This window comes from Scyliorhinus torazame, chromosome 18, assembly GCF_047496885.1.
Source record: "Scyliorhinus torazame isolate Kashiwa2021f chromosome 18, sScyTor2.1, whole genome shotgun sequence".
NCBI classification, from domain to species: Eukaryota; Metazoa; Chordata; class Chondrichthyes; order Carcharhiniformes; family Scyliorhinidae; genus Scyliorhinus; species Scyliorhinus torazame.
This window is the reverse complement of record NC_092724.1, coordinates 2,329,497-2,349,380: the sequence shown is the minus strand read 5'-3', so window position 1 is coordinate 2,349,380 and position 19,884 is coordinate 2,329,497. Positions and strand designations below refer to the sequence as shown.

At 49.0% G+C, this 19,884-nt stretch overlaps 1 protein-coding gene across 3 annotated transcripts in view; it reads right to left on the bottom strand.

The window, feature by feature from the left end:
• Nucleotides 1–251: 251 nt before the first annotated feature.
• The window catches only part of LOC140394892 (rho GTPase-activating protein 45-like), a 267,986-nt gene continuing 248,353 nt past the window's right edge, over nucleotides 252–19,884 (bottom strand). For all 3 annotated transcript variants that reach the window (XM_072482050.1, XM_072482049.1, XM_072482051.1), the window contains 4 exons: nucleotides 18,548–18,756; nucleotides 16,793–17,039; nucleotides 3,094–3,196; nucleotides 252–1,057 (listed from right to left, as the gene is read on the bottom strand). In XM_072482050.1, the coding sequence (XP_072338151.1) occupies nucleotides 486–1,057; nucleotides 3,094–3,196; nucleotides 16,793–17,039; nucleotides 18,548–18,756 (1,131 nt within the window). In that variant the 3' untranslated portion in view covers nucleotides 252–485. The remainder of the gene's footprint in view (nucleotides 1,058–3,093; nucleotides 3,197–16,792; nucleotides 17,040–18,547; nucleotides 18,757–19,884) is intronic.

Sequence of the window (19,884 nt, the reverse complement as noted above, 5' to 3'; positions counted from 1 at the left end):
GGCTTTAACTATTCAATTATCTGCATTTCACAGTAATGACAAAAGATTTGGATTCTTCTTCATCAAAGGATCCTGCTTTCCAAGAGTTGTAAGATGTAGATGTTTGTAATCGATGTCTGGACAAGTTGCTGTAAGTTTGTTCATGTCTAAAATGGTCCTCTGCTCTTTCTATTATTGGAGTTTTTCAGTGTGTTACATTCTCAAATTGCCACTGAATGTTAATACCAATGAACTGGTCTTACTTCTGCGAGTTGTGAGGATAATTTCAATTTCTGAATTCGCCACATTAATTCACATTATAATCAAAATAACCTCTAGATGTATTATTGGCTTAAAAATAACAACCAGCAAACACTCTGAAAGGGTCATGAAACTGGATTCCATGTTCTGCCACCATTAATACAGTCCTTCCGATAGCTCAGCACAAAGCATCGTAGCACTTGTGGAAAACTATGCGCTAAAAGCAAATTTATGATAAAGTATGATTAGACAAATTCTGGGTCCCTGTTTTCAAGCCCAATGTCTATTTTCCCATGACGCATCCGTACCCATGGCAACTGACTGCGTTGCTCTCTTGTATGTCGTGGCCTGGTGCAATGGACAGGCAGCTCATCATTTCTGTCCACATTGTTTGACTGGTTTGTATTAAAATCTGCAAGGCTTCTGTTGGAATTCCCCGCGTGGCCCAGTTCCTCGTCGCCAGCATCTTCCTGCCCATCTTTCTTTAGCTGCTGAGGTGATGCCTGGGAACCTTCTGCACTCGTTTCAGGCACCGATCCTTCAGTCTGTGAAGCGTCTGAACCCTGAGCTGGATTTTTGTCAGTCTGTTTTGAGACGTTGGTGCACTCATCCTCTGCAGGGTCGTTGTAGAATGGAGGTTCGTCAGCGCTAATCACACTCTCCTGTTTTGGCAAACATCCCTTTCGATTTCTCTGGACCCCTTCCTCACACCCTGTCTGTCCAGGACCACATTCCAATGTCCCATCTTCCAGCTCAAAGTCAGAATCCAGTGAGCGCTCGCGAGATCCTGAAGACCTCTCTGATCCTAAAGAGTTTTCTGAAAAAGACATTAGGTGTTATTAATATCCCATGGATATTGCAGAATAGCGATATCACTGAAAACCACCGCCACCAATTTCTATTAATAGTCAGATGAAGACAATGAGTCCTAAAGGTCTTCACATCTAATTACTCTTGAAGGGCAGTCACTATTTACAGTAGCAAAATGCCACAGCCAGTTTGTGTACAGCATGGTCCCACAGACAGCAAATTGAACTGAATTCTCAGTTGTGCGGTTTTTTTTGGTGACAGTGAAACAGCAGGAGGATTCCTTGCTGTTTTTCAAATCACAACACAGGATTCTTTTGCATTGCCTCATTGAGGAGGTCACCTTTAACAATGCAGCACTCCCTCTAACTGACGATCCAGCCGATTTATGTGCTCAAAGGCTTGAATCCACAACTTTCTAATTCAAAGAAAAGAGCCCAGTGTACATTTGGAAGCACCTCACAAACTCTTCCAGCAAATCTGCACGCTTCTGACAGGAGTCAAAACTTTATTTATCCTTTTCACACCAATTTCACCCTCTCTCCTCCCTTCCGCAAATTGGTTGATCACAGAATTTACAGTGCCGAAGGAGGCCGTTCGGCCCATCGAGTCTGCACCGGCCCTTGGAAGGAGCACTCCACTTAAGCTCACACCCCCACCCTATCCCCATACCTTACTTTACTTTTTTTGGACACTAACGGCAATTTATCACGGCCAGTCCATCTACTGCAGACACGGGGTGAATGTGCAGATTCCCACAGGCAGTGACCCAAGGCGGGAATCGAACCCGGGACTCTGGCGCTGTGAAGCCATTGTGCTAACCACTATGCTACCGTGCTGCCCTCTTGTTGGAGTATCACTTTGTGGCAGTCTCCAATATCTTACCAACTTGTGTGTGAGTCTTGCCAGTAAAGATTAGCTGTCTACTTATCCAGATGGGCATCACAGTTAAGCCAGTTAATGTCCTCAACAACATCCACTTGGTACTGCCAACAGGGATCACCAAACAAAGATGGGAAGAGCGGGAATCCATTCCTGTTTTCTCCTATAATCTCAAGTGCTGTGATCAATTGTAGAGATCCCAATGTTACCCTGGGGAATCAATTTTAACTCAGGGATTGAACTCAGGACCTTTCTAATTTGCATGCCTGAGTAGGGCCGCCCGGTAGCACAGTGGTTAGCATTGCTGCTTCACAGCGCCAGAGACCTGGGTTCAATTCCCGGCTTGGGTCACTGTCTATGTGGAGTCTGCACATTCTCCCTGTGTCTGTGTGGGTTTCCTCCGGGTGCTCCGGTTTCCTCCCACAAGTCCTGAAAGACGTGCTGTTAGATGAATTGGACATTCTGAATTCTCCCTCAGTGTACCCGAACAGGTGCCGGAATGTGGCGACTAGGGGATTTTCACAGTAACTTCATTGCAGTGTTAATGTAAGCCTACTTATGACAATAAAGATTATTATTATTATTAATAAGGGCAGCACGGTGGCGCAGTGGTTAGCACTGCTGCCTCATGGCACCGAGGTCACAGGTTCTATCCCGGCTCTGGGTCACTGTCCGTGTGGAGTTTGCACATTCTCCCTGTGTGCAGGGTAGGTGTATTGACCACACTAAATTGTTAAAAAAAAATAATTGGGTACTCTAAATTTAAAAAAAATATTCTTACATCATGAGGTAAAGCTAATGAACCACTAGCTGGGAATATAAAAATCAACTTTAAAGTAACTTGAATCAAATAACATTCACAAAGTGGGACATTGGCAATAAAATGGGACATTTAAAAATTTCCCCCGAAGTTATGACATGCAATGTATACAAGTCACATCTGCAAAACAATCTGAGGTTTGCTTGGCAGGTGATAGGAAATTCATGCAACTTAAATGCACTACATTCAAAGTGAAATCACCGAGGTGGAAAGAGCTGATACTAATCCAGGCCACAGGTATAACAGGGCTGTGATTAATCCGTCAATCAGCAGAGAGGAATAACACTGGGGTCATCTTTACTACTTCTTCTGACATGACGCACAATTGTTTGTTGTTTACTCACCACAGAGTGCATCGGAGTACAGTCTTCCTCTCTCAAACTCTGCTGTTTCATCGAGGTCGGGTAAATCACTCCCTGATCCCATTCTTGCCGCAGAAGACCCTCTCTGAAACACAGAATTGGCAAATGAAATTTCAGATAAATTATCTTCTGTAAGGCCCAAGACAAAAACTATCTCCGAGACTGGCGATATTAATGAATGAATGCTTAGCGTGCTTCAGTGATATTCGTTGATCATATGTCAATACAGGGCTCAAAGTATTTTAAATGGGTTATGACTTATGATAAAATCAAACCAAATAAATTTAAAGCAAAGGAGGGAAGCTATTTGTACTATTGCGTCTCAAGCAGCTGGTCATCTAAGACCAACCCCATTGCCTACTCTCTTCTCCCATTCATCGTTCAATAGATTTTCTCTTCAAAGAATCAATGGCCTCTGTTCCAAACTACTCCAGCCATCGTCTTTGCCAAAACATTGCATCCTTGAACAACTCTTTCCAATTGTATTCTCCTAACCTCTCCCTTTCTGTCGTCCTGACAATTTTAAACTGACGACCCTTCCTCACAGACTTACTCACTTGTGCAAATGTATTTGTAAAAACCTCAATACATATTTGGGCCTTCCTGGTTGCAGTAGCATTAGTCCCAGTATTTTAATAATAATAATGATAGTCTTTATTATTGTCACAAGTAGGCTTACATTAACACTGCAATGAAGTTACTGTGAAAATCCCCTAGTCCAAGTGCTAAAGTACTTCAGGCTGATAGAGCAGCACCTATCCAGGCAGGTGGACATTATTCCATCACATTCCAGATTTCTGCCTTGCAAACGATAGAGAAGTTTGGGGGGGGGAATCAGGAGGGGAGCTGTGCCCCAGAATGATCAGCCTCTGGTCAATCGTGACCTTCTCAGGCTGTTGATGGTGGGAACTCAGCGATGGCAATGTCATTGAATGTCAAGGTATTGGGTGGCAGTTCTATGCATTCAACGTGCGAGAGAAGTTAATCCGATCCCCACCATCAGCACTGATGTTCATCTACATTTATCACATTTGTCATTTGTTTTACACTATACTTGGACAAGAAATTAACACTGGTTATATACTAAATATAACTTGCCAGGTATGAGTACATTATAAAAATATCTTTTACACAATATATAATATGAAGAACATTTAAGTTTTGGAGTTAGAACATAGAACATAGAAAAATACAGCACAGAACAGGCCCTTCGGCCCACGATGTTGTGCCGAACCTTTGTCCTAGATTAATCATAGATTATCATAGCATTTACAGTGCAGAAGGAGGCCATTTGGCCCATCGAGTCTGCACCGGCTCTTGGAAAGAGCACCCTACCCAAGATCAACACCTCCACCCTATCCCCACAACCCAGCAACCCCACCCAACACTAAGGGCAATTTTGGACACTAAGGGCAATTTATCACGGCCAAACCACCTAACCTGCACATCTTTGGTCTGTGGGAGTTCTGCTGTATATTAGCGATGTTATGATCCTCTAAGCTAGTGCCAGTCAATTCCAGCCCCACTTGACCCCGAGTCACAACCCAATTGAAATTAATAAATATTTCTTAGAAAAACATTCAACATCTTTGGTGCTTAACAGCCTAATAATTACAGTCACCAGGTTTGTAAATTTAAACACAATTAACTTTATTAATAACAAGAACTATAATTAAACATGGAGCAGGTCAACTATTATCTGATTATCTTGCCCCACCCACTACACACACACACAAGACAGACAAACACAGAGGGGAGAAGAGGGGTGTAAAATAATAAGTAAAGTAAAAAGATAAGTCCTTGCTTTAAATGGTTGTTTTTAGTACACCGTCCTACAAGGCATTCAGTTCATGATTTCTGCTTCCAGCCTTAATGGTTGTCACTGCAGATTCTGGTCACTACAGTTTCAAAAATAGAACGTCCAATCACCACCTGTTACCAGGCAGAATAGGGCCTTTTGGCCAATTCATTGGCCACCAGCCAGCCAATCAAACCGAGTCCCACCGATATCTCAGGTGCTGAAAAGTCAGAGTTTTGCCTAAAGCTAACACAGTGTTCTCTTTTGTAATTTTCAAGTTCCTCACTTCCCATGCTCGACTTAAAGATAGGGCAGCAGGGTAGCACAGTTGCTTCACAGCTCCAGGGTGCCAGGTTCGATTCCCGGCTTTGGTCACTGTCTATGTGGAGTCTGCACGTTCTCCCCGTGTGTGCGTGGGTTTCCTCCGGGTGCTCCGGTTTCCTCCCACAGTCCAAAGATGGGCAGGTTAGGTGGATTGGCCGTGCTAAATTGCCCTTAGTGTCCAAAAAGGTTAGGTGGGGTTACTGGGTTACGGGGATAGTGTGTGGGCGTAAGTAGGGTGCTCTTTCCAAGGGCCAGTGCAGACTCGATGGGCCAAATGGCCTCCTTCTGCACTGTAAATTCTATGATCTATGATACATGTCCATCAAGCATCAATAGATCAAAATGATAACAGCAAAAATAAAGGGGTTAGAAGGGGATCAACAGGAAGGATCCTTACGGTGAACAAACAATTAACATTTTATATGAAATTCCTTTGCTTTCAATGGAAAGCTCAACTCATTCAGAATAAATTAGTTGATTTTCATTAAAAGAGCAAAATAATTTCACATGACTCTTTGAATGTTGTAATTTAATTTTGAGATCTGAATGTCTCCCGTTGGTGTTAATAGCAGAATGACTTTCCTCAATGAGTGTTGGCTCAAAACCACTTTAATAACTTCCTTCACATCTCCCAACAATTCTCTGTGTTACGCGCGTAGGCTGAGCACATAAGGTGCTGTCTGGTCTACATCAGGTCACTTCCAGAGTCCAGCCATACCTAGGTGATGTTGTACATCAAGTACTGAAAAGCCGGACTTCCGGTGGCGGCCATGGAGGGGTAGGTCGCATATTTGATAGCTCCCGCCTGTAACGGACTTTTGGACCTTTCCCCCCTGTTTTTTCCCGGATTTTATGGGCTAAAGCAGTGAAGAGTGAGACAGTGAGGAGAAATCCCCCACCGGTGTATGGAGAAGTGGACCAGAAGTGGCCCTGTGAGATGACAAAGTCCCATAAGGGAGACGCAAGCAGAGCTGGTAACACGGGACAGCATGGCGGAGGGCAAGGGCCGCGGGGAGACGGCACAATGGTCGACGGAGCAGCTGGTGAAGTTTTTCGAGGATTGCTTCGCCAAGTTGACGAAGGACACGCTGGACCCGATTAAGGCTTCGATTGATCAAGTGGTTCAGAATCAGGAAAACCACGGGAAAGCGATCCAGGAGGTCGAACAAAAGTTGTCCGAGCACAAGGAGTATATAACCGTGCTGGAAAGCAAGGTAGGGATGATGAACAACTGCCAGAAAAGAATGCAGGAGAAGCTGGCTAAGACACTGGCCACAAGGATAGAGGACTGTGTCCCGGGGGTCATAGGGGAAGACCAGACGGGATTTGTTAAGGGCAGGCAGCTCAAGGCCGATATTCAAGGGCTTCTAAATGTTACTATGATGCCCTCAGAAGGCGAGGAGGCGGAGATGGTGGTAGCGATGGATGCGGAGAAGGCTTTTGATCGGGTGGAGTGGAATTACCTGTGGGAGGCGCTGGGAAGGTTTGGGTTTGGTGAGGGCTTTATTGACTGGGGGCGGTTGCTCTATCAGGCACCAGTAGCGAGCGTGCGTACGGACCGGCTGAGGTCAAGGGATTTTGAACTACACCGAGGGACGAGGCAAGGGTGCCCCCTCTCCCCGGTACTGTTTGCTCTGGCCATAGAGCCATTGCCATTGGCCATGGTGTTAAGAGCCTCTAGGAACTGGAAAGAGCTGGTTCGGGGGGTGGGGGGAGGAGCGCCAGGTCTCGCTCTATGCAGATGACCTGCTCTTGTACATTTTGGGTCCGTTGGAGGGGATGGGGGAAGTAATGCGAATCCTGGGGGAATTTGGCAATTTTGTGAGGTATAAATTGAACATGGGGAAAAGCGAGATATTTGCGATCCAGGCAAGAGGACGGGAGAAGAGACTGGGAGAGCTGCCGCTTAGAATGGTAGGGAAGAGCTTTCGATATCTGGGAATCCAGGTGGCCCGGGAATGGGAGGTCCTACACAAGTTAAACCTATCCCGGTTGGTAGAACAAATGGAAGGGGACTTTAAGAGATGGGACATGCTCCCACTATCACTGGCGGGGAGGGTACAGACTGTGAAAATGACGGTCCTCCCCAGATTTCCGTTTGTCTTTCAGCGCCTCCCCGTCTTCATCCCCAAGGCCTTTTTCTTTTTTTAAAAAAAATTTTTATTCTCCTTTTTCACATTTTCTCCCACATTTACATCCATCAACAATAAACAATAGTCAGCAAGATATGTCAATCCCCATAGTAACAACGATCCCATCCGCCCACCAACCCCCAAACCGCATGTTTACATAAACAAATGACAAAAAGGAATCAGGGATTACCCGTAGTCACCCTTAATCTTACACAGCTCTCCACCCCCCCACCCACCCCCACACCGCCCCCCCAACCAACGCCATCCAGCCTCTGAAGGAGTACCGTACATGATACCCCAGAGTTGTACCCCCCCCCCCCCCCCCCCCCACCCCCCAAGTCTCCAGCTCCTCCCATCCACTGCCTCTTGTAAAACTCCTCCTCCCAACCTCGGTTCCTTCCCCCCAACTTTCCACCCCGGCTAGACCATTCGGACCCTGTTCTGCCAGGCTCCGATGGCCGCAGCCCCTCCGCCCACCTCACTCCCGTTCACTGGCCGGCACACACCGGCCAGCGTGGAGGCCCCCGCCCGGGTTCCTTTCCCACTTGCCCGGCCCCAGGAAAGCCCAAAGATCCCCTTTTAGCACACAAACCCCGCATATCCACCTACACCCCAAAGAACCCTCATTTCGAGTGAAAGTCCCGTCCCTTCCCTTGTCCAAATATCTACAACATTGGCTCCTTTAATCTCTACACCCGCGCGCAGTGATACAAAAAAGAAGAAAATACAGTCATGAGGTTACATCGGCCCATGGCCATTCCTCAATTTGTCAGTTCTGCCACAGTCCTTCTGCCTTCGCAAACTCCTCCGCTGCTTCCGCCGTTCCAAAATAAAAGTCCCTGAGCTTGTAAGTCACCCTCAGCTTCGCTGGATATACAATGCCGCACTGCACCTTGCTAATGTACAGTGCCCTCTTCACCCGGTTGAAGGCAGCCCGCCTCCTTGCCAGCTCCACCGTAAAGTCCTGGTATACACGTATACCAGCTCCAGCCCACTGCACCACCCGCTTCTGCTTGGCCCAGCTCAGGACCTTCTCCTTCACACTGTACCTACGGAAGCACAGAGTCACTGCCCTTGGCGGCTCACTCGCCTTTGGTACAGGCCTCCACGACCGATGAGCCCGATCCACTTCATATCGGGAGGGATCCTCCCCCTCCCCCAATAGTTTTGCCAGCATCGCGTCAAAATACTCAGTCGGCTTCGGTCCTTCAACTCCTTCGGGCAGCCCCACAATCCTCAAATTCTGTGGCCTGGATCTGTTTTCCAGGTCTTCCATTTTTCCTCGCAGATCCTTGTTAGTGTCCATCACCTTCCGCATCTCCTTCCCCATCGAGGCAAGTTGATCACCGTGCTGCAATAACGTCTCCTCCACTTCCTTCAGCGCCGCCCCTTGCTCTCGCACCTCCGCCACTGCGCTTGCCACCTCCGTCCTCACCGGGGAAACCGCCTCCTCCACCAGCACACTCAAAACCTCCCTCATCTCCTTCCTCACCGTCTCCATGCATTTCGCAATCTGCGCCAACTGCTTTTCAAATTCCGCAGCCATCACCTTAGTTATTTCTTCAGCCGTAAGCAGTGCGGCCTTCCCTGGTGCTCCAGCCTCTATTTTTCCTGGTGACCCCGCGGTGACCTTTCCACCCCCCGACGGACCTCCAGCTGTTTTTTTCCGGCCGTTTTCTTGCTCACCCTCGACATTTTTCTTTGTTCTTTTTCTCCTCCTGTGCCTTCACTGTGCCTCCTCCGTGCCTTCTCCCTGCTTCTGCCGCCTCCGTGGACCCTGGGACCGGGCTTAAAGCCCCGAAAATGCCGTTCCCGAACGGGAGCCCTCCATTGTGCGGCCGCTTCCCGCCCACCGTCACCGGAAGCCCCTAAGGCCTTTTTCAAGCGGGTGAATAAGATTATTTTGGGCTTTATGTGGGCGAGTAAAAACCCGCGAGTGAAGAAAGTGTTGCTGGAGCGCAGTCGGGGGGAGGGTGGGTTGGCGCTGCCGAACTTCTGCAATTACTACTGAGCGGCTAATATAGCCATGATCAGGAAGTGGGTAGTGGGGGAGGGGTCGGCATGGGAGCGGATGGAGGCGGCGTCATGTAAAGACACTAGTCTGGGAGCATTGGTAAAGGCACCTCTCCCGTTCTCGCCGGCCCGATACTCCACAAATCCGGTGGTAGTGGCGGCTTCGAGGATCTGGGGGCAGTGGAGGAGATATAAGAGAGTGGAGGGAGCATTGATTTGGACCCCGATTTATAACATAAGACCATAGGAACATATAAAATTATGAAGGGAATAGATAGGATAGATGCGGGCAGGTTGTTTCCACTGGCGGGTGAAAGCAGAACTAGGGGGCATAGCCTCAAAATAAGGGGAAGTAGATTTAGGACTGAGTTTAGGAGGAATTTAGGCGGAATAAAGGGATTAAGGGTTATGGTGTCCGGGCTGGAAAGTGGAGCTGAGTCCACAAAAGATCAGCCATGATCTCATTGAATGGCGGAGCAGGCTCGAGGGGCCAGATGGCCGACTCCTGCTCCTAGTTCTTATGTTAAGGGCAAGTGGGAGGACGAGCTAGGAGGAGAGATAGAGGCGGGTCTGTGGGCAGATGCTCTAAGCAGGGTTAATACCTCCTCATCGTGCACCAGGCTTAGTCTGATACAATTTAAGGTAGTCCACCGGGCACACATGACAGCGGCTAGGATGAACAGGTTTTTTGGGGTTGAGGATAGGTGTGCGCGGGAAGCCCAGCAAATCATGTCCACATGTTTTGGGCATGCCCGAAACTTGGAGGGTTTTGGCAGGGTTTTGCTCAGGCAATGTCCACGGTACTAAAAACACGGGTGGTGCCGAGTCCGGAGGTAGCGATCTTTGGAATGTCGAAACAGCCGGGTGTCCAGGGGGCGAAAGAGGCTGACGTCCTGGCCTTTGCCTCCCTGGTAGCCCGGAGACGGATCTTATTAATGTGGAGGGACTCGAAGCCCCCGAGTGTGGAGACCTGGGTTAGTGACATGGCTGGGTTCCTCAGTCTCGAGAAAACAAAGTTCGCCTTAAGCGGGTCAATGGTCGGGTTCACCCGGAGGTGGCAGCAGTTCGTCGACTTCCTCGGGGAAAATTAAAAGTTTCAGCAGATGCAGGGGGGGGGGGGGGGGGTTGTTGTTGTATGGTTGAGGTGTGTGAAGATTGGGCTGGGGGGGCAAATGTTTATTTCAACCACGTTGATGTCATTGTTTTTTTAAAAATATGTTTTATTGAAATTTTTTTCCCAAACAACAATTTTTCCCCTCTTACAAAGCAAACGCAACAATAACAATACAGAAATTTTTAACAATACACAAGTAACAAAACCCCTTTTTCTTTGACCTAAACTAAACCCCCCCCCCCCCCCTTCCCCCTGGGTTGCTGCTGCTGGTCATCTGTCTTCCCTCTAACGTTCCCCTAGGTAGTCGAGAAATGGCTGCCACCGCCTGGTGAACCCTTGAGCCGATCCTCTCAGGGCAAACTTTATCTGCTCCAGTTTAATGAACCCCGCCATATCATTTACCCAGGCCTCCAGTCCAGGGGGTTTCGCCTCCTTCCACATGAGTAAGATCCTGCACCGGGCTACTAGGGACGCAAAGGCCACAACGTCGGCCTCTTTCGCCTCCTGCACTCCCGGCTCTTCCGCAACTCCAAATAGAGCTAACCCCCAGCCTGGTTTGACCCGGGCCTTCACCACCCGCGAAATCACTCCCGTCACTCCCTTCCAATACCCTTCCAGTGCCGGGCACGCCCAAAACATATGTGCGTGGTTTGCCGGGCTCCCGCCACACCTCCCACATTTGTCCTCCACTCCAAAGAACCTGCTCAATCTTGCTCCCGTTATGTGTGCTCTATGTAGCACCTTAAATTGAATCAGGCTAAGCCTGGCGCATGAGGAAGAGGAATTTACCCTGCTTAGGGCATCAGCCCACATACCCTCCTCTATCTCCTCCCCTAGTTCTTCTTCCCACTTTCCTTTTAGTTCGCCCACCGACTCCTCCCCCTCTTCCCTCATCTCTCGGTAAATCTCTGACACCTTGCCCTCTCCGACTCACACCCCTGAAAGCACCCTGTCCTGTATCCCCTGTGTCGGGAGCAACGGAAATTCCCTCACCTGTTGTCTAGTAAACGCCCTCACCTGCATATATCTCAAGAAATTTCCCCGGGGCAACTTATACTTTTCCTCCAATGCTCCCAAGCTCGCAAAAGTCCCATCTATAAATAAATCTCCCACCCTCCTAATTCCCAACTGGTACCAGCTCTGAAATCCTCCATCCATTCTTCCTGGGGCGAACCTATGGTTGTTCCTGATTGGGGACCCCACCAGGGCTCCCCGAACCCCTCTCTGCCACCTCCACTGTCCCCAGATATTCAATGATGCCGCCACCACCGGGTTCGTGGTAAACTTTTTAGGTGAGATCGGTAGCGGCGCCGTCACCAGCGCCTCTAAACTCGTCCCTTTACAGGACTTTCTCTCCAGTCTTTTCCACGCCGCTCCCTCACCCTCCATCATCCATTTACGTATCATTGCCACATTGGCGGCCCAATAGTAATCACCCAAGTTCGGTAGTGCCAATCCTCCTCTGTCCCTACTACGCTGAAGGAACCCCCTCCTTACTCTCGGAACTTTCCCTGCCCACACGAAGCTCGTGATGCTCCTGTCTATTTTATTAAGAAAGGTCTTGGTGATTAGTATAGGGAGACATTGAAATACAAATAAGAACCTCGGAAGGACCATCATCTTAATTGCTTGCACCCTGCCCGCCAGCGATAGAGGCTGCATGTCCCACCTCTTGAAGTCCTCCTCCATTTGTTCTACCAACCGTGTCAGATTAAGTCTGTGCAAGGTTCCCCAGCTCCTAGCGATCTGAATCCCCAGGTATCGGAAGTTTCTTTCCACTTTCCTTAGAGGCAAGCCTTCTATCTCTCTACTCTGGTCCCCTGGATGTATCACAAATAATTCACTCTTCCCCATGTTTAGCCTATACCCCGAGAAATCCCCGAACCCCCTCAAAATTCGCATAACCTCTATCATCCCCCCCGCTGGGTCCGACACGTATAACAATAGGTCATCCGCGTATAACGAGACTCGGTGTTCTTCTCCCCCTCTAATCACCCCTCTCCATTTCCTGGAGTCTCTCAACGCCATGGCCAGAGGTTCAATTGCCAACGCGAACAACAATGGAGACAGCGGGCATCCCTGTCTTGTTCCCCTATATAGTCGGAAATACTCCGATCTATGTCGACCTGTAACTACGCTTGCCGTTGGAGCCCCATAAAGAAGTCTAACCCAGCTAATAAACCCGTTCCCAAACCCAAACCTCCTTAACACTTCCCATAAATACTCCCACTCCACCCTATCAAATGCCTTCTCTGCGTCCATTGCCGCCACTATCTCTGCCTCCCCCTCCACTGGGGGCATCATTATCACCCCTAATAGTCGTCGCACGTTAACATTCAGTTGTCTCCCTTTTACGAACCCTGTCTGGTCTTCGTGCACCACCCCCGGGACACAGTCCTCTATCCTCGATGCCAGTACCTTTGCCAACAATTTGGCGTCCACGTTCAATAATGAAATGGGTCCATAGGACCCGCACTGCAACGGATCTTTATCCCTCTTCAAAATTAACGATATCGTCGCCTCCGACATCGTCGAGGGTAGAGTCCCCCCTTTCCTGGCCTCATTGAACGTCCTCACCATCAACGGGGCCAACAAGTCCACATATTTTCTGTAATACTCCACCGGGAACCCGTCTGGTCCTGGGGCCTTCCCTGCTTGCATGCTTCCCAGTCCCTTAATAACCTCGTCCACCCCAATCGGTGCCCCCAGGCCTACACCCCTCCGCTCCTCCACTTTCGGGAACCTCAATTGGTCCAGGAACTGCCGCATCCCCTCCTCTCCCTCTGGGGGTTGAGACCTATACAGTTCCTCATAGAAGGTCTTGAACACCTCATTTATCTTTCCTGCCCTTCGCACCGTGTCTCCCCTTTCGTCTCTAATTCCTCCTATCTCCCTCGCTGCTGCCCTCTTTCGCATTGATGAGCCAACAGGCGACTAGCCTTTTCCCCATATTCATACCTCCTCCCCTGTGCCTTCCTCCACAGCACCTCCGCCTTTCTGGTGGTCAGAAGGTCAAATTCCGTCTGGAGTCGTTTCCTCTCCATGTACAATTCCTCCTCCGGGGTCTCTGCAAATTCCCTATCCACCCTTAAAATCTCCCCCAGTAATCTTTCCTTTCCTTGGCCTCTGTTTTCCTTTTGTGGGCCCCAATGTGAGATCAGCTCTCCTCTGACCACCGCTTTTAGTGCTTCCCATACCACTCCCACAGGGACCTCGCCGTCGTCATTGACCTCCAGGTATCTCTCAATACACCCCCGCACTCTTGCACACACTCCCTCATCCGCCATCAGTCCCCACATCTAATCGCCAGTGTTCTCTGCTCCCTTTCCTCTCCTAATTCCAGGTCCACCCAATGTGGGGCATGATCCGAAACCGCTATGGCTGAGTACTCAGCTTCTTCCACCCTAGAGATCAACGACCTTCCCAAAACAAAAAAATCTATCCGGGGAGTACACTTTATGGACATGGAGAAGAAGGAAAACTCCCTAGCCCTAGGTCTAAGAAATCGCCATGGATCCACTCCCCCCCATTTGGTCCATAAACCCCTTAAGCACCTTGGCCGCTGCCGGCCTTCTTCCGTCCTTGAGCTGGATCTATCTAGCCCCGGGTCCAGCACCGTATTAAAGTCCCCTCCTAAAATCAAGTTTCCTACCTCCAGGTCCGGTATACGCCCCAGCATCCGTCTCATAAATCCCGCATCGTCCCAGTTTGGGGCATACACATTAACCAACACGACCTCCATTCCCTCCAGCCTGCCACTCACCATTACATATCTACCTCCGCTATCTGCTACGATGTTCTTTGCTTCAAATGCTACCCGTTTCCCCACCAAAATGGCCACCCCCTCTATTCTTTGCGTCCAGTCCTGAGTGGAACACCTGTCCCACCCATCCTTTCCTTAGCCTAACTTGGTCCGCCACCTTAGGTGCGTCTCTTGGAGCATAACCACGTCTGCCCTTAGTCCTTTCAAATGCGCGAGCACTCGGCCCTTTTTATCGGTCCGTTCAGGCCTCTCACGTTCCACGTGATCAGCCTCACTAGGGGGCTACCTGCCCCCCTCCCGTGTCGACTAGCCATTACCTTCTCTAGGCCAGTCCCATATCCCGTCTCCGCGCTCCCGCTTCGCTCCCCCAGCGTCGCACACCCATCCCCGCCCACCCACTCTTTATCCATTTCCTTTTGGATTTCCGCAGCAGCAACCCAGTTGTCCCCCCCCCCCCCCCCCCCCCCCCCGCTAGATCTCTTTCTAGCATGATTGCTCCCCCCATATTACTTCCATAAGTCAGCTGACTTCAACTGACCCTGGCTACTCCTGCTCACTCCTCGACCCCCCCGTGTGGGGAACTCCCATCCACCTTGCGCCTGTCTTCCCGCCTTATTCTTTCTGGCGCGGGAACATCCCTTTACCTGACCCGCCTCTTATGGCACAGCTCCCTTTCCCCTCCCCCTCCCCCTTCCCCATTCTCCAACTATGTCCCCGTCTTTCCCCCCTCACCGGCGCCCACATTTCCCCAATGTCTCCCCCCCTTTCCAATTTACTTCTCAATTAACTTCAACCATAACATTAACAATAACATTTCCTGCAGCATCAGTCCCTCAGTTCCGATCCAATTTCTCTTCTTTGATGAAGGTCCATGCTTCCTCAGCCGTCTCGAAATAATGGTGTCTCTCCTGATACGTGACCCATAGTCTTGCCGCTGCAGCATCCCGAACTTCACCTTCCTTTTATGCAACATCTCTTTGGCTCGGTTGAAGCTCGCCCTACTTCTCGCCACCTCCGCACTCCAATCCTGGTATACCCGTACCACTGCTTTCTCCCATCTGCTACTCCGCACCTTTTTAGCCCATCTCAGGACCTCTTCTCTATCCTTAAGGCGGTAAAAATCGCACGATTATCGCCCTGGGTGGTTCTCCCGCTTTTGGTCTTCTCGCCGGAATCCGATTTGCCCACTCCACCTCCAAGGGGCCCGTAGGGGCCTCAGCACCCATCAGTGAGCTCAGCATCGTACTTGCGTACGCTCCACAGTCCACTCCTTCCACACCCTCAGGGAGACCCAGTATCCGAAGGTTCTTCCTTCGCGCTCCATTTTCTAGGGCTTCGATCCTTTCAGTACACTTTTTATGAAGTGCCTCGTGCGTCTGTGTCTTAACCGCCAGGCCCAGGATCTCGTCCTCAATATCTGTCACCTTCTGCTCCACCACGCGGAGCTCTGTCTCCTGGGTCTTTAATGTCTCCTTGAGCCCCTCAATTGCCTGTAGCAACGGGGTCAGCACCTCCCTCTTCAGCAGCTCCACGCACCATCTCACAATTTCATCCTGCTCAGGCCCCCATGTCGCCTGCGCTTTCTCCGCCGCCATCTTGTACTTCTCTCTTTCTGACCGTTTGGTCGACGATTCCTCGCGCTGCAGCCGCCGCCGCCGGTTTTTTCCTCCTTCGTTTGGGGGGAACTCCCTTCTCACACACCCCACACCGGGTTGCGTCGTCGAAAAATTCCCCGTTGGGGCTCTTAAAAGAGCCCGAAGGTCCGTCGGAGCTGGAGCCGCCGAAGCGTGCGGCTAGCTAGGCATCACCGCAACCGGAAGTCCCTTCAGTGGCCTTGATGAGGTCTTTTCACAGTTGTTCCCTCTGCTGCTAGAATTCACCTTTGATACAGGCCCTCAGGTCAGTTTGCAGCTTTAAGCTTGCCCTTCCCCCGCCTGCATGCTGGAAGAGGCCCTGTTTATCCTGCAGTTGCAGCCAAATCTTTTACTGTTTCTGCCGTGTCTGGCAACCCAGAGACATACCCTTCCTGGGGGACACTGTCGGGGGAATGCTGCAGTCTTCTTCCCACACTGGGAAATGTCAAACAAATGCCGTGGGGGCCCTGTAAAAGAGCCCAAAAGTCCGTTCCAAGCAGGAGCTGCCGAATATGCGACCTAGCTCTGCATAGCCGCACCCGGAAGTCTCGATGTCATTGTTTTTGTTACTGTTATAAAAATTTTCAAATACCGTAATAAAATATTATTTTTTAAAAAGTATTGAAAAGCCTCGCATTGCATCAATCAATCAATAGTCCTCATAGCAATTAAACTCATGTATCTTATACAACAAGTCACAATGAAACAATTACTTGCGGATATAAGTGAGTCTAATTGCTGGAAGTCCCCCCATTTTGTAGTGTACAACTCTAAGGGAACCATGCGGCATCACAGAGCACAGTCCCGGAAAATCAACAGTTTTCACAGCAGACGTTCTGCTGCATCTGTAAGAAATCAAAGAGTTCATCACGGCACCTTTCACATTTTAGATAAATCTCTTACCTCATCAGTTGGTAATGTTTCATCCACTGTATCTTCATCTGATGGCATGTTAAACTCAGCTTTAGGTTCAAATATGTCTGTGTAGAAGATAATTAACGTTTCCACAATGCGAGCCTGATGAGGGTAGTCCACAAGGGAGGACAAGGACACGGTCGCCTCTGTAGGCCTCGGTCTCATCAGCGTTGGCCCGAATACAATCCCAAGATTACTCGGAGACATCTTATTATATTGCTCAAGTTCTGAAATTCTAAACATAATAAATATACATTATTCCATGCCCAAGGTCAGGAGATACAGATGGACATCGTGTATCATGATCCCACCTAAAACTGAGTGCGATCATGATGGACAATATCAGAAGTTGTGGGTGATGACATCTAGTATTGCTTCACTGGCCAGCTGGGATTTGCTCGAACCAGTGCAACCCAGTTAATACGGGACTTGGCTACGAGTGGCTTAATCTGTTTGTCACCAATTCCTGAGGCCGACATGTGGCAGATGACCGCAGATCACTGGAAGTGGCAGTAAGTACCCAATTGGAAAGGGAGGGTCTTTCTCAGCCTCCCGACAGCCCCGCAGGCTTCGCTTCTGAAAGTTGGCCAAGACCTTCAGTTGGAATCTTTGATTTATTCTTCACTTCACCTTTTGCTTTTTAAGGTCCCTTATTGGATCGTTGACTGTTGCAGGTGTCCCAGTGGCAATGCCTCTGTGAGTTGCCCCATTGGGAATCCCACCACAAGACCACCATTTGTCTCTAATGAAACCAAGGCAGGAAAATGAGTCATAGTTGGAGTGGGAACATATACCACTTAATGGAAACTCCCCAAAGAGACAAACAGCTCCTTCTACTGGGAAAGTCCAGATACCAGAGCACAATCTTGGTCACCCAGGAGTGATGTCAGGAAGCCTTTAATCACACCCAAGGATAGTGCAAATCTAGAACCTTCCTCTCTAGGTCAGATGAAAATCAAGAGTTATGGAACCAAGGTGGGTAGATGGAATTGAGATAAAGTTCAGCCATGATCTTATGAAATGGCAGAATGGATCCCTGGGTACTCACCTCTGGGCAGTTTATCTGTCTTCTCTGCTGTTTTGGGAAGCTGGGGGTTGACTGAAAAATCCCAGTTGGCTTCTACTCACTTTTAACAAGGTCCAAAATGGGCCTAACTGCCTGATACCCCCTTTCCGGGCCCTGCACCTGCTCCAGCACCGGGATCAGGGTTGGAGAGCTGGCACAAGGCGCTCACAATCCAAGAACAAATTGGAAAAAACCACACAACAGTGAAGTGAAAGTCAATGAAAGCAACAAATCTCTCAAACAGGTAACCTTACAAAACCGAGACTTTCTTTTCCCTCATCACTAATCCTTACACAGCACCTTCCAAACCCACGACCACTACCATCCAGAAGGACAAGGGCAGCAGGTACCTGGGAACCCCACCACCTGGAGGTTCCCCTCCAAGTCACTCCCACCCTGACTTGGGAATATATCGCCGTTCCTTCACTGTCGCTGGGGCAAAATCCTGGAACTCCATCCCTAACAGCACAGTAGGTGTACCTACAGCTCAGAGACTGCTGCAATTCAAGAAGGCAGCTCACCCCCACCATCTGTAGGGCAATTAGGAATGGGCAATAAATGCTGGGCCTGACCAGCGACATCCACATCCTGGAAAAACTCATTTCAAAAAAACGAATAGACCGAGGTTAAGTGTGCATTGAGCAATTGCCTGGAGTATTTTTCACATCTGGACTGACCTGCTAAGATGTCTAATGATGTATTGCAGGGTGGCCTTGTTTGCAGACGGCAGATCCTTCAGCAAGTCTTTCAGTCGTGTCACAAGTAGCAATAAGTCCTTCTCCACCATCGAGTCTTTATTTCCTGTAACCCCCGAGCCCTGCAGACTTTCCTTGGCTAGGCCCATCAAATCATGGTAGAGGCGGAACAGCATGATGGGTTCTGGAAGCTAACAGTAGATGTTCACATTGGTTACTTTGCCTTTTGTTTTGGCCAGATTCATGTGCAACTAATAGGGTTGTCAACATTTGTTTAGATATATTTCTGGATGTTTCCATGATGCGACCCTATGTTTCCAACCAGACCACCAACCTCTAACCATTGGTTGTCCAACATGTCCATCCTTATGATGCCTCTCTTTCACACCAATCAGAAGCTGGATCAACTCACCATTCCCCCATTGGATGATTCTTGACTGTCATCAAACAGTCATTTTCCCCACGTCTAATATTTATATAGCCAGCAAACAAAAATATTCAAAGGCATGTTATTTGAAAAATACACATGTTTTATTACCCATGTAGGGTGGCGCAGTGGTTAGCACTGCTGCCTCACGGCGTCGAGGACCCGGGTTCGATCCCGGCCCTGGGTCACTGTCCGTGTGGAGTTTGCACATTCTCCCCGTGTCTGCGTGGGTCTCACCCCCACAACCCAAAGATGTGCAGGGTAGGTGGATTGACCACGCTAAATTGCCCCTTAATTGGAAAAAAAGAATTGGATACTCTAAATTTAAAAAAAAGATGTTTTATTACCCGTATGAGATTTTTCCCAGGTTGATCACAACCGTACCCTGAAGGTCAGTCTTTAACTGCTGGAGACACCTGGATGGTTAGCAGCCCCTAACCAGTAATGGTTTATTAAACTAATTCAATCATACTGACAATAGCCAATGTGGTCTACACCCAAGAATTAAGTTAGAGTTTTATCTGTGGTACTGTCCATTATCTGGGTTGAGCAATCTAACATTAATGTGGAGGTAGCTATTCCAATCCATATTGATTTGTACAACAGAATGGTGCAACGAGACACAGAGAAACCATATTGATTGTGTTAAGGACCAACTTCCGAGACTGGAGCTCCCAATTCCCTCTTTTTGTCTTTGATTGTAGGAGATTCAGAATGACAGAGACCGCTCTCAGGATCTATATCAGGCCATGAGCCTTAGTAAAGCTAATTACTGTTTTCTATGCTGACAGATTGACTGCTATGGAGGCAACAACATTTAGAAATATTCAGGAAGAAACTAAGTTGGCAATTTTTGATAAGCTTGTTGGAAAACCTCAGAGGCGTCCCACAT